Source organism: Lactuca virosa, chromosome 2 (assembly GCF_052849685.1).
Source record: "Lactuca virosa cultivar CGN04683 chromosome 2, Lactuca_virosa_CGN04683_v6, whole genome shotgun sequence".
Lineage (NCBI taxonomy): Eukaryota > Viridiplantae > Streptophyta > Magnoliopsida > Asterales > Asteraceae > Lactuca > Lactuca virosa.
The window spans coordinates 97,088,884-97,103,435 of record NC_136427.1 but is presented as its reverse complement, the minus strand read 5'-3'; the positions used below and the strand labels follow the sequence as shown (position 1 = coordinate 97,103,435).

Sequence of the window (14,552 nt, the reverse complement as noted above, 5' to 3'; positions counted from 1 at the left end):
TGGATACCTCAGAGATGAGGCGCTCTGTAGCAGCCATAAACTGTTGATGATCAGCCTGACGACTTATATCCAGGGAACAAATTACCATTTCAACTTTCAGAGAAATCCGCTCAGCAGCTAGTCGTTCACGGGTTTCAAGTCGCTCAATCCTTTTAATAAGGGACTGCGGTCCCGGCATGTCTTCAGGTTGCGGTTGAGTGGGCTTAACCGCAGCAAGAATCTGATCTACTTTGACTTGTAGACTCAAAAATTCTTTCCTTGAGACAGCAATCTTCTTTTTCTTCTTTTTTTCTTTCGGCTTAGAGGTTGAGTGTTGAGAACCACTCGAAGCGTCTTCCTCATCAAAAATCATTAAATCATCATCAGAAGGGGTAGGTTGAATTACCTCATTGATATCAAAGTCGTTGTTCCCGAATGTAGGTGCCGAGCTGACTTCGATCGCGGTGCCATCATCTTGAGAATCTCTAACAGTTGGAGTTGGAGTTGGAGGGAGTTTTGAGGTACCTTCACCACCAAGAGTGGCCTGAGAGTTGCGGACCGTCTCAGCCATTGTTGACATCCACTCTTGTACTTTCTGAATGGTGGCTACGGTGTTAGCGTTATTGATGGCGTCTTCCCAATACTTGGCTACGGTTGCTATCTCCTGTTGTTTCTGTTGAAGTTGCTTGGTTTGTTGGTCTTTTCTGGCTTGAAATGCCCTACGGAAAGCGGCATATTTCTTGATATTGGCGTCAGAGACCGGAGTGTAGTGTCTCCAAGAATCATTTGATTCGTCACCGTTAAAACCTTGAAAGGGAACCGAGGTGTCCCTCAGGTTCACAAATCCTTGTACATTTATGCTCACTGTACCTAAACCACCTGGAAAAGATGTAAGCAGAGTAGGATTTCCTGAGCTTCCTCGGTCTCCTTGACCCGTGGTCAAGTCTGGCCTCGGCTCAGTTCTGGCTAGGGCTGAAGAATCGCCCTGCAGTTGGGAAGGTGTTTGAAGTGTTTGGGTGACAGACAAAAGGATGGAGTTCGACTCCTCAGGTGAAAATAAATGTAGACAGGAAGCCCTGGAGACCTTAGGGCGAGAAGCAGTTCCATCCCCTTGGGAGTGAACTGGTCGGGAGTCTCCACGATTGGGTGAAACAGACACACTTTCTGTGTCTGAGTGGAAAAGGATGGTTGTATTGAATGGGTCTGCGGCCACTCCAAGGACTACCGGAGCCTTTTGAGAGGCTGAGGTATCAGTCCGGTCACGCATTTGGTCAGTGGATTTGGTTTTTCTCTTTTTGAGGATAGCAATTGGTTATTCATCATCATCAGAATCACTCATGGAGGGAGAGTGAGATTGATTGTTATCCGATTCGTCATCTGAGGGCACAATTTATTGGAGTTTTCTTTTCTTGGAGGGTTCAGTGTGTTTGGGAGCAACTTTCTTCGTTGGGGTTGCATATTTCTTAGTGATGTTGCGGGGGCCTTGGTTGGCTGAGGCAACCTTCTTGACTCTTTTTGATAGAGTGGTGGAGGAAGGAGTTGCAGTACTACCAGGATTGATGGGTGCGGTTGAGGGTTGAATGTTCTGACTAGGTAGAGGCGGGGTAGGAAGGTATGGGTCAATACCTTCTGTAGCCTCTATGTGGTTTGTGACATCAATGGTGTCAAGTCCAAGTGTAGATAATATGTGGCCTGGTAGCCATCTAATGGGTCCGAAAATAGATTGATCTGTAGAAGGGTTTTACCTTTTGAGATCTCTGGTGATGAAGAGGTTGACATCGTTGCCCATGCTCAGGCCCGTATCAGCATGAAGATCCGAGATGCACAGAGACCAGAATCTTGCAAAGGTGAGTTTGGTAGGGTTTTCCTTTGGACTTTCTTTGGGAATGTAGTGCAAGAAGTCATCCCACAAAATATGACCGTAGTTGACATCGTGGCCAGTGAAAATACTCCATACCAATGCCAACAGCTTGAGACCCATATTGTCAGTGCCTCCGGTTCTGCCAGACAAGCTGCGGATCACGAAATGGCATACGAACTGCCATACCGCAGGCAACTGATTTTTCTTAAATTCGCCTATGTCTTTCAGCTTCTTTTGATAACCCATCTGGTAAAGTGCAGTTTGAATGTCGACCATGCTTGGGGTGAAGAACTTTGTTGAAGGATGAACTAACAGGTTGATGGCGTTGAGAAATTTTTCTTTGGTCAGAATAACCAAAGAATCATTCATCAGATTCAAATGCACCTCTTGAAGGTTGTTAAGAGGGTGATATGCAGAGAAGGCACATTTGAAGAGGGTTGATAGCGGTACCACATCTGTGAAAGCATCAAAAGGGCCAAACAATGGATGATTTGACAGGAACTTGATCATCAGCTTGACTGGAGCAGTGTAGGAAGAATGCTCATCAAACACTGCCCTAAAATTGCTCGAGGCAATCGTTGGCGTTGGGTTTCTTGAGGCAGAGTCTGAACCAGTTGGGTGACCAGATGGCTTGGACTGTTTCTTTGAGATGCCCGATTTCACCATTTCGAAAAGGTTTGAAGAACTTGCAGGAAAACAGTTGCAAGAAGATGAAGGAGAGAATAAGTTCGTCTTGAGAGTTTTCATAAAGCGTAAAACTTTCTTGGGAGAGAAAAAGAGGGTTTTATAGTGGCGGATTTAAAAACTTTATTGATTTTACCCTAAGTATATTGGATAAAAACTTTTGGGTTTTTATTTAGATTAGGAGAAAGAATCCTGGCCATAGAAAATTTAATTAAAAGATTTACATTATCTTTTTGAATTTACCAAAAGCGGTTGCATTTAATGAAATGTCAGACCCCATAACCTCACGTCTGACGAACGTGTGGTGAGAGGTTAATCCCTTGTACAAAGGAGGAAGATGTAACGGATTTAACGTTTTGATTATGGAAATCTGATCTTTTTGTCATCATACCCAAAATAGGTGTGACACAAAGTTTATTTGAAAAGTGGAACTGTGACAGTGATATGCTGCACAAGGAATGTTTTTTAATTATTTTTTGAGAATGTTTTTCTTATTTAATGAATGATCATTAAATAGCACACAATGTTTCAAGAATTTATGAAACAGTTGAGAAATTAATCAACGTGGCTGCGGATTGAGACTTCATTGCGGATGAATCTTTTGTTGTTGCGGATGGATGGTTAGATGACTATAGTAGAAGAACTGAGGAGAGCACTTGAACAAAAAATTAGTAACAACAAACAATAAGGACCATTGAAAGATAGATATGATATATAGTTGCGGTACATGAAATATATTGCGGTACATAGAATGTACTGCGACACATAGACTATACCAAAACTATCTATCATAAATAAATTCAATTAGGACCGCAACAGAGACCAAGGAAGGTCTGCGGTACGTATTAATTCAAAAAGAATTGTGGGTCCGGATTCATCATTCCGAACATTTGTAAGAAACTGTTGAATTTTGTAGAGTCAAATGCCTTTGTGAATACATCAGCAATCTCTTCATGAGTATGGCAAAAATCAGTTCAATGTTACCTTTCAGGATGTGGTCTTTGATGAAGTGATACTGTAGTTCAATATGCTTTGTCTTAGAGTGATGAATAGGATTGTGGGAAATCGCTATAGCACTCTCAGAGTCACAATAAATTGGTATCTGCAGCATTTTGCATCCGTAGTCCATAAGTTGTGTTTTCATCCACAAGACTTGTGAACAACAGCTGGCTACGGCCACATATTCATCATTCCGAACATTTGTAAGAAACTGTTGAATTTTGTAGAGTCAAGTGCCTTTGTGAATACATCAGCAATCTCTTCATGAGTATGGCAAAAATCAGTTCAATGTTACCTTTCAGGATGTGGTCTTTGATGAAGTGATACCGTAGTTCAATATGCTTTGTCTTAGAGTGATGAATAGGATTGTGGGAAATCGCTATAGCACTCTCAGAGTCACAATAAATTGGTATCTGCAGCATTTTGCATCTGTAGTCCATAAGTTGTGTTTTCATCCACAAGACTTGTGAACAACAGCTGGCTACGGCCACATATTCAGCTTCTGCAGTAGATCATGATACACAACTTTGTTTCCTAGATGACCACCTGACGAGTCTTCCACCTAGAAATTGACATCCACCGGAGGTGCTTTTTCGATCTAGTCTGCATCCAGCATGATCCACATCAGTGAATGCTTGTAGGCTGAAGTCATTTCATGTGGGGTACCATAAACCAAGAGTCTTGCTGCCCTTTAAGTATCTTAGAATCTGCTTGCTGCGGTCATGTGTGACATTTTTGGATCAGCCTGGTACCTTGTGCATACCCCTGTTGCAAAGATAATGTCTGGTCGGCTTGCGGTGAGATACATCAATGAGCCGATTATACCTCTATAAGTCTTGTGATCCCCTGATTCGTCGGAGGTATCAGCAGATATCTTATATCCGAAGGCCATGGGGACCTTAGCCGAAGAACAGTTTTCCATTGAGTATTTCTTTAGTAGTTCAGTGGTGTATTTCTCCTGATGGATGAATATCCCTTGAGGGACTTGTTTCACTTGAAGTCCTAGAAAGAAGTTAATCTCTCTATTCATGCTCATTTGGAACTTGTTGGTCATGAGCTTAGCAAATTCATCCACCATTCCTTGATCAGTTGATCCGAAGATGATATCATCCACATATATTTGTACAAGCATAAGGTGATTACCGTTTGCTTTTCTAAATAAAGTGGGATCAATCACTCCTCTTTTGTATCCGGACGAGACTAGAAATTCAGAGAGAGTCTCGTACCACGCTCTTGGGGCTTGCTTTAGACCGTAGACTGCTTTTTCAAGCTTGTAGCAGTAGTCAGGGAATTCAAGACTTTCGAAGCCCGGATGTTGCTGAAGATAAACTTCCTCTTTTAATTCACTGTTGAGAAAAGCACTTTTCACGTCCATTTGATGTACTTTGATATTCTTGTGGGCTGCGTATGCTAAGAAGATTTGGATGGCTTCCATTATTGCCACCGAAGCGTACGTTTCATCATAGTCAATACCTTCAAGTTGACTATATCCCTTGGCAACTAGCCTTGCCTTGTTTCTGACGACCGCACCAGATTCATCCAACTTGTTCTTGTACACCCATCGAGTACCAACAATAGTGTGACCTTGCGGCTTCGGAACGAGTTGCCACACTTTGTTTCTTTTGAATTCTTCTTGTTCTTCTTGCATTGCGGATATCCAGTCTAGTTCTAGTAGTGCTTCTTTGATCGTTCGGGGCTCGACCGAGGACATAAATGCTGTGTAGTGACAGTGATCAGATAAATCCTTGGAAGATCGAGTATGGATACCTGCGGAGGGGTTGCCGATGATTTGACCTGGTGGGTGGTCCTTCGTCCATACGTGTAGACGGGGTTGTAGATTATCAGCAGTTACGGTAGAGGGAATGTCTTCAATATCGAAAGACTCTGCGGTTGGAGACGACAGTTCCCCCTGGACTTGAGAACATCTTGCGGAATCATCTTGGGCTGTTGGAGGGAGATTAATATTTTCTTGGGCAATTGGAAGAGGTTCCCCCTCGATTGCTGATGGAAGTTCCTCTTGAGCTTGAGAAAGTTCCCCCTGGATGATTGGAATTGTGAGGACCCTTGGGTCAGTGCTGGTGTCTATATTCTCCATGTTTTCATCATCCGAGTCCGAAGAAACGTTTGATGGTTGAACTCCTCTGCGGAGAGGGACTGGAGCTGCTTCTTCTACTGTTGGAACCTCGACGGTTGTCATACAATCCGGAGTTGAGCTTTCCCCCTCAACCGGCGAGGTGGAAGCATTAAGTGACACTTCATTGGATGGCATTGGACCAGATACTTCAGCATGTTGTATTTGGGCTTCAGGAGACACAAGAACCTCAGATAGTTTAGCAGTCTCTATTGGGTCGAAGAGATCATCATAGTTAACTTCAACTATGTTTAATGGACCTGAAGAGTCAGGAATATCACATTCTAGGATTGCTTTGGTTTCGGTTGATGGAGCAGTGTTGCGGACGTAATAGTCATCGAATTTGACATCGAAGCTTTCAACTATTAGCCTTATGCGCCTAATGAGAACTTTGTACGCAACTTTGTTTGTTGAGTAGCCAAGGAAGATGTCTTCATTAGACTTTGGTGCGAACTTGTTAAGATGATCTCTGTTGTTGATCACAAAACATCTACACCCAAAGATATGGAAGAATCAGACATTTGGCTTGCGGTTGTTAAGGCCCTCATACGGAGTTTTACTAAGACGCTTGCACACAATGCTTTGGTTTTGTACAAAGCATGTTGTGGCCACTGCTTCGGCCCAGAAGTAGAGAGGAAGGTTGGCAAAATTGAGCATAGATCTGGCTATTTCTACCAGAGTGCGGTTCCTTCGCTCTACTACTCCATTCTGCTGCGGTGTGTACGGAGCTGAGAAATTATGACTGATGCCCTTGGAAACCAAGAAACTATTTAGATGATGATTAGTGAACTCGGTTCCATTGTCACTGCGGATGCGTCGTATTGGTAGTTTGATTTGAAGCTCTATCTCCTTGATAAAATTGATGAATACCTACGGTGTTTCTGACTTGAGTCTAAGAAAGAAAACCCATGTGAAATGTGTAAATTCATCAACTATAACTAGTATATATTTCTTGTGATGAAGACTGGCTACAGTGGATGGACCGCAGAGATCAATATGGAGAAGTTCCAGTGGTTCTGAGATTGAAGAGTTGATCACCATAGGATGACTTGCTTTTGCCTGTTTGCCACACTCACATGCCGGACAGAGAGTATCATTGCTGAACTTGAGGATTGGAAGACCTCGGACGAGTTCTCCAGTTACTAGATTGTTGATATATCTGAAGTTGAGATGAGCTAGCTTGCGGTGCCACAGCCAGCTGACTTTGGATACTTCTTTGGATAGGAAGCATAGCTACGGTTTGTCGATGATCAGAGAAACATCTAGAGGATACATAGTACCTTCGGACCTGGATTTGATCAGACAAGTGCTCCTATCACTTGTCATTATGTAGTAGAATTGGTCATCAAATTCAACCCGATGGCCTGCCTTACATAGTTGGCCAACACTAATGAGATTATGTTTAAGACATTCTACATAGGCAACCTTTTGAACAGAGAATTTTCCCGTAGTAAGAACACTGTAACCTCGGATGATTCCATTCGCGTTGTTGCCGAATGTGACATTTCCACCGTTGCAAATTGGCCTTAAGTCCCGAAGGTATTCTAACCTTCCGGTCATGTGCAAGGAGCGGGCACTGTCGATTAACCATTCTTCTTCTTGTTCCTCCTTGCACAAGGCCTGAGAATTACACGGTTAGTTTAGGCACCCAAACTAGTTTGGAGCCTTGGATAAAAGATGAGTTTCTGATTGAAGCATGGACCGAGGTTGCAGGGACAGGCTTTATGTCAACTTTTAAGCCTAGTCCTGGGTGTTTGTGAATTTTTGGAGTGTTGCGAGATTTAGAAAAGTTACGAGGTTTTTTATACGACCTAGATTTGACATGATATGAATCATTTTGACAACTACATTCACACTGACATGCTGAAATTTTGTCTTTTAATCTGACACCTTGTTTGGTCAGCGGTCTAAACGACGAAGTGGACTGCTTTTGACTGGTCCGAGGGTGGTTGGATCTGACATTGGAGCTGTTGGAATTTGAAAAGGTTTGTTTTGAAGAAGATTTAGCACGTGTAGATCTTTTTGTTGGGTTTGGTAAAATACCCTTCCACTTATTAAAATTTTGATGTGATTTCAAAAGTATTGGAGTGGGTAAGATACCCTTCCATTTCGGATCATCTGAGGAATAGATTTGAAAACCATTGTTATGAAAAGACTTTGCTTCCTTTTGGGTTGTGTCAGATGAATTTGGAATGGCTGTTGAAAGTGTATATTCCTTTTTGTATGTTTTCTTGATGGGAGAGTTTTTTGGAAAATAGTGCGAGAAAACAAACTTTTCTGGACTCTTAGAGTTTGAAAATCTGACATGCCTTTTGTTTTTAGAAAAGATTTGCCGATTTGTGCCTCGGGATCGAATTTCTTCTTTGAAAGCCCTTTTTGCCTCGGTATTAGGAGAACCGCAGTCAGTGGCATTCAGTTGTGGTTTCCTTGAAACGTTTGGTAATTTTGAAAAACGAGGACTTGATTCATCCGAACTGGAGAGTTCAGGATTCAGGGAACATTGACCAACTTCAAAGTTTTCGATTGGTAATTCATGATGAATTGGTTGGATGGTTACAATACTTTTGACTCTGGTCTGCGGTTCGGAGTTTTGAACAACAACAGAATAAGTCTGAGTGGATACTTCGGTAGGACAGTTGATGGAAGGTAGATGGACAGAATGCGATTCATGACTGCAGTAAGAGATACTGTGGTTTGAAGGCAGTGGAGGGAAGTCCATTGATACTTCAGGACCTTCCAAGACAATTTCCTCATCAGCAATTGATGAAGTCTGAGAACTGGGGAGAGTTGTTCTATCTATAGGGTTAGAAAATTCAGGGAGAATTTCCTCGATAAGACAATTGTTACTCAGATCATGAAGTCTTCCAAAGTGAGTTTTGATATCTTCAGGAAATGTTTTGTCATTGACCGGAAACAAAAATTCACGGTCCGGAGGGACATAGGGACAGTCCTTATTGAATCGGGGTGATAAGTCTGTTGCTGTAGAGTACCCATTGGACCAACCCCAATTGTAAGTGTTGTCAGTAGTCCCATTGTTAACAAGATTCTCGATGGCTTCACTATCATTAAACTGTTCATCTATTAAAAGATTTAAACATACAATTTCACTCTGAGCTAAATCTCTCTGGTTCAATGCTATTTCTCACTGTGTTTCACTCAACATTCTTGCATCTTTCTCTAACATTAAGTCCTTTTATAACATATCCATTTTGAGTCTTTTGTTCTCCAAACGTCCTCTTACGGGAAACGTCTCCTGGGACGCAATGTTCTTCTCATCTAATGCTTTGTTATAGTCTGTAAGGACAGCAGCACATGTGTCATTAAGGTTGTCTATGAAGGGCTGACAATCATGCATGCTATAATTTAGAGTTCGGATCATGAGTTTTACCTGCTCGACAATGTTGAGTGTTCCATCCTTCGCCATGTAGCAGTAGTTCTTTTCCAGCTTTGTAGAGTCATCCTCATCAGCAGTCGCTATCATACAAATTTTTCCCTTTCCTTTGATGCTGCTGATGTCCTCATCTTCATCCCCGGAGGACCAAACTTGATGGTCTCTTTTCACTTGAGCAACATACACCCTTCCTTTTTCTTTTTCCTCCATTTCTTGAGCCATTCTGAGATAGAATGCTCTATCTTTTACCACATTTGCCTTGCAGTCTTTGGCAAAATGATTCTCTTTGTTTCACTTGTGACATATCACAACATCAGTTTTGTCTTCTGAGGGAGTACCGGAGTCAGTGGTTTGGATGGACTGCGGTGCCTCCTTGGGTGGAGTAATTTGAAACTGCGGTGGTGGGTGAGTTTTTTTAGTGAAACGAGAGTGGTTGTTTTGAGAGTTAAGATTGCGGTTGAAAGGTGGCTTGTTATACTGCTGATTCTTTCGGAATGTAGGTCGTAAACGATTGAATTGTTGACTGACAAGAGCGATTGCATTCTGAAATTCTTCTTCGTCGTCATACTCTGAGTCTGCTTCATATGACTGCGGAGGGTTGTCATATGTGGTGGAGTATGATTGATAGTGAGGAGATTATGCTACGAGAGCAAGTGGACCACCGAAATCTGCATAGTCTTTGGGTACCGTAGACTCTTGAGCTTGCAGTTCACCGTAGAGCTTATAAAGAGACAGAGAATGAATATTTCTATCTACTTGAACAATCATTTTGGCAGTCGTCCAGTGTCTTCCTAAACCATTTAGAAACTGAAGATTTGTTTCATGGTTACTTCGGACCGTGACTGCATTGGATAGCTTTGTGGCTATCAGATTGAACCTCTTGAATGAATCTTCCAAACTTTCACCTGCATGAGCTTTAAAGTTATTAAACTCATTGAGTGCAGTAGTAAGCTTTTTGTCTTGAGCTTGTTCAGTCCCTTCATACAGATTTTTAAGAACATCCCAGATCTCCTTTGCGGATTTGCAATTTATGATTATGTCGAAGTTATCAGGCGCAACTCCACACGAGATCTCATAAAAGGCAATAGCGTCATTTTCAATTTTGTAAAGATCGTCTTTGGTGGGACGATTCATCGTTGGTTGACCTCCTCCAAGTCTGGCTGTGGCTCCATCGGTTTCTACCGGAGTTAGAATAGGGACATGAGGCCCTTCTTCAACAGATCTCCATACGTCTCTTCCAAGTCTCCTCAAATACCTTTCCATTCTCTGAGACCAGTGATGATATTCATTTGCCACAAGTATCGGTGCTCTATTCGAACCGCCAACACTGTTTGATACATTAAGAGATAATGCATGTGCCATATTTCCTTGTTTTGAAAAGTTTTTTTTTGTTGTTTTTTTTAAGAAATGAGCTTTAGTGGTATAGAAGTCTTTTTGAAACACAGAGTTTTGCTTCAAAAGGCAACCACTTTGGCTCTGATACCAATTGTTGAGAGAAAAACTTGGGACACACTTGAACAAACGTTAGACAAGTATAGTTGTGGAATAGTTTATCTCAAGGATCTAAAAGCTCAACAATAATAATAATAAGTTAGAGTTAGATAATTAGAAAGTTAGGTGCGGAAATGTAAGGAAATATAAATAACAGTAGGTATTATATCAAGTATACACATAAGTTGATTCTTAACAAGTAATGCATTCAGACCAAGTTAGTAAGTGAGATCAAACTTAGTGATTAAGTCAAGAATGACTTGCTCCGAAGGGAGATAATAATCAGTTATATTTATATGAACTTTGGGAGTAAGAAGGAGATGAGAGTAATAACACAAGATATGAGATTCAAGATGCGAAGTGTTATTAGAGATGTATTTGAATAACAAGGATTGAGCTCTATATATAGAGACTCGAATATTACATTAGTTCAACTATCTGTTCGTAGCCATGCAGGGCATACTGGACAAAAGGAAGTATTCTAATAAAAGCAGATAAATAGCTAAACTAAAAAACTAGATAGTGAACTACGGATGATGAAGACTTCGGATGGAGTTGCTGAACGCAGTTGACTGCGGATCTAGGAGAGCTGCGGTAGACTAAGTTCAAGAGGGTCACTTATATGATTCAACAATATAAAATTGAAATAAGATGTATAGGTAGCGGTTTTACTCGTATTGAATTAAGATTTATACTAGTAACCTTCGTTCGTATGGGATTACAAACACTTATATGCATAGTATATGAAACTTATAGGTATACTACTAAGTAAACCATTATACCTAGAATAAATATACTATATGTTAGAGATAAGTATGAGTTTGAAAGATATTTTAAAATTATGTTTTATACTTTTTAAACTTGGAATAATACTATTTTCTCGGCGTTAAAACCTGTGGACTCACCAACTTTATGTTGACGTATTTTTTTAAATGCATGTGTTTTCAGGAACTTGATAAGTTGGATTAATTTACCTTTCTATTATCAATAGAAGTATGTAGTTTAAAAAACTCTTTTGTACTATTCAATATATATTATATAATTGTGATACGAGGAATGACGTTACACCGCCCGGTGTTTCCGCCAACGGTCGGGGTGGGACAGTGTTGGATCGTACCAATGACATTTAAACAAAATTGTGGTTTTAATTGGGTAAACAGGGTACTCGACTTCTAAAATTTCCTCAACCTTACCGTAATAATCACCTCCTTGGCTACTAACACACAATCTGCTATTAATTGTTGATTTGTTCAGACCATGAGCTTCTGTGTGAAACTTGTAACCATTGAAAAAGTATACAATATATAATTTCACTTTCCTGAATGGCATTTTGGGAAGGTCAAATATATACTTGTTCCTTATCTGGATCTTACGTGCCTATATGAAAAATGGTAAAGTACATAGTTAGAGTTAATTATAACCATAACAAAAAATAATAATATTAAAAAATATAAAACTAACACTCGCATAGTTTTGAAACCATACTACAAAGTTCTTCTCAACTTCAACTGCAAGCTCCTGTTCATCCACATCCCCAATAAGTTCATTCAAATCTTCTTCAAATATTTTGTATTACCATTTAAATAACGTTTTGAAAGTTACTATGATGTAATAAACAAAATCATGCATGTAAATGTCATTCAGAGCAATTACACAACAAATGATTATTATAATTAAAAGTGAAGTATATGTTAATTACCTGATGTAATGTTTGATCTTATCTTAGTTAAGAAGTATATAAGTTTGGGCAGCACGCAATTCATCATCAGATAACATTCTATTCCTAAATCTTCCATAATGACAACCAGGATATTCGTGGCAAATTTCTATTACGCGTGGGGACACCAGTATCGAAATAATGAGAGCAAAATAGTGATGCTTCACGAAGAAAGTACGTGTTAACAACAGACCCTTCCACTCGAGATTTATTTTTCACATATTTTTTCAACTGATTTAGATATCTATAGTAAAGAAGATTTTAATTAGCTTACAAAAATAGCAACATACATTTTGATGTAACATACAAACCTTTCAAATGGATATATCCACAGATATTGGACGGGACCGACTATCTTCACTTTATATGGCAAATGTACTGGTAAATGTTCCATGGAGTTAAAAGACCAGGGACAAAGATTGTCTCTAATTTACATAAAATTATTGGGATGTATGTACCAATAAACAGGTACGATTACAAGGTCACAACTCACACGAATAGGGGATATTAACCTTTAGTGGCGACGCTTATAGAGATGTGATCCACTATTAGCGACGACACTTTTACATGTTGCCATTAATAGTGGTTGTCACCGCTAGTTATTCTTGCAGTGTTACCACCCTGATGTTATGTTGTCGTTGCTAATATTCTTTGGCTATCTTCTATCTATCAGGTTTTTGTTACTTTCTAATATATGATAGTTTCAAAAAATCACCAACCTATTCTTTATACTATTGTTGACGGTGAGTAGAAAACCGTCCAATGAATCTCAGCCCTTAAAACTCCTTCATCATTTAATCCTGACCGTAATAACTCAACATTTACAGTTTTCCGGCGGTTCTTTTCGCTTCCAGTCGATGACTCCCCTACCTCCCACGTTCCGCTTGTCTATAACTCCTTCCACCAACTCGTCGTTATTTCTCTCTTGGCTACGCGATTGTGCGTAGGTTTCTCTCTTGGCTACAACACAAAGCTCTCCGTATTGAACTGGTATCGGGGAGAGATGTTAATCCACTTAGATATTAATCCAAGTAGACCCCTAACAACAAGAACACCAGGTAATTTCTTTAGTTCTTTTAATTGCAATTACAATTCATCTTAATATCGGGTGGACAAGATTTGTGTTCGTCTTTTAATCGCTGGCATTTGATGAATTATATATTTTTTTGTCATTTATTGTTGAAATAGTCGGTATGCAGGCTTCTTTGAGGGAGGCGATGTGCAGGCTTCTTTGATAATTACGTATCTCACCCTATTTCTCCGATTACATATTCTCTGCATATAAATAGAGTTGGCATGTCGAAGGAGAACGATGCCCAACACATTCACATGTATTGGTATCATCAATTCCTTTTTTTCCCTGTCTCCTCACCCATATATACAAAATCCTAATTTCTACTCTTGCTTTCTATATATGAGGGAATCACTACTAGATTGAACTCAAACTTAGAAGAATGCACAATGGTAAGTTGCAACAACAAACTCTTTGAGTAAAACTGATTATAATCTTTCATTGTTTTCTCTATATCAACGATAATGTTTCAATTTTATCACAAGATTTTTGATTATGCAAGCTTCAAATTGAAATCACACGCCTTCCTTCCTTTGTTTTTCGAATTTTAATCTACCAGGTTCATGCTTCTACTTTTCTCTTTTGATTTATTTTCTTCAGTTTTACATGGGTTTGTTTGGAGAAGGTTAGCAAACGAATTTGATAACGATTTATGTTTTCAAATATATGCAAAAGCATTATAGAAGAGTCGGAGGGATGTAGTATTCACCAAATTATACAAATTATGGGTTGCTTTGATCCTACTTGACACCATCGAAGGGTAATCAAAGGGGCGGAAATGGAAAAGGGAAAAGTAATCAGACTACCAACTCAAATTTCATTTCCGGAAACATGCTTTGGTATCTGTTTCTTAAGGTAAGTATAGTGTTGTTTTATCAACTTTAGATTTCATATTCATATATAAATTCTTAATGTAAACCCTCTTCTTTTGCTTTACATTTCATCACCATAGTTACTGATTTTGTTGTTGTGGTAGAACAAGGGTATAGTGTTGTTATTATAGAGAAATTGAAGACAAGAAATTTGAATGTTTACAGGTAATACTCATAACTCATTGGTTTATCATGAAACATTACATTGCTTGAAACCCTGCTATTAACTGAATTGTTAGAACATATTCAACAACAGAAAAACTGTCATACCCCCGAACCAGACGACGGAAAACGTCTGAGGGCTTGCGCGTGACTTCATCTTGTAATATCATCACAATTGTATATAATTGAAACA

General features: G+C 39.8%; 1 protein-coding gene across 1 annotated transcript; it reads right to left on the bottom strand.

Moving 5' to 3' along the window:
• Nucleotides 1-9,681: 9,681 nt before the first annotated feature.
• LOC145157626 (uncharacterized) lies at nucleotides 9,682-10,407 on the bottom strand. Its single transcript, XM_079076651.1, has one exon. The coding sequence runs from the start codon at nucleotides 10,405-10,407 to the stop codon at nucleotides 9,682-9,684; it is 726 nt and encodes a 241-aa protein (XP_078932777.1).
• Nucleotides 10,408-14,552: the final 4,145 nt, after the last annotated feature.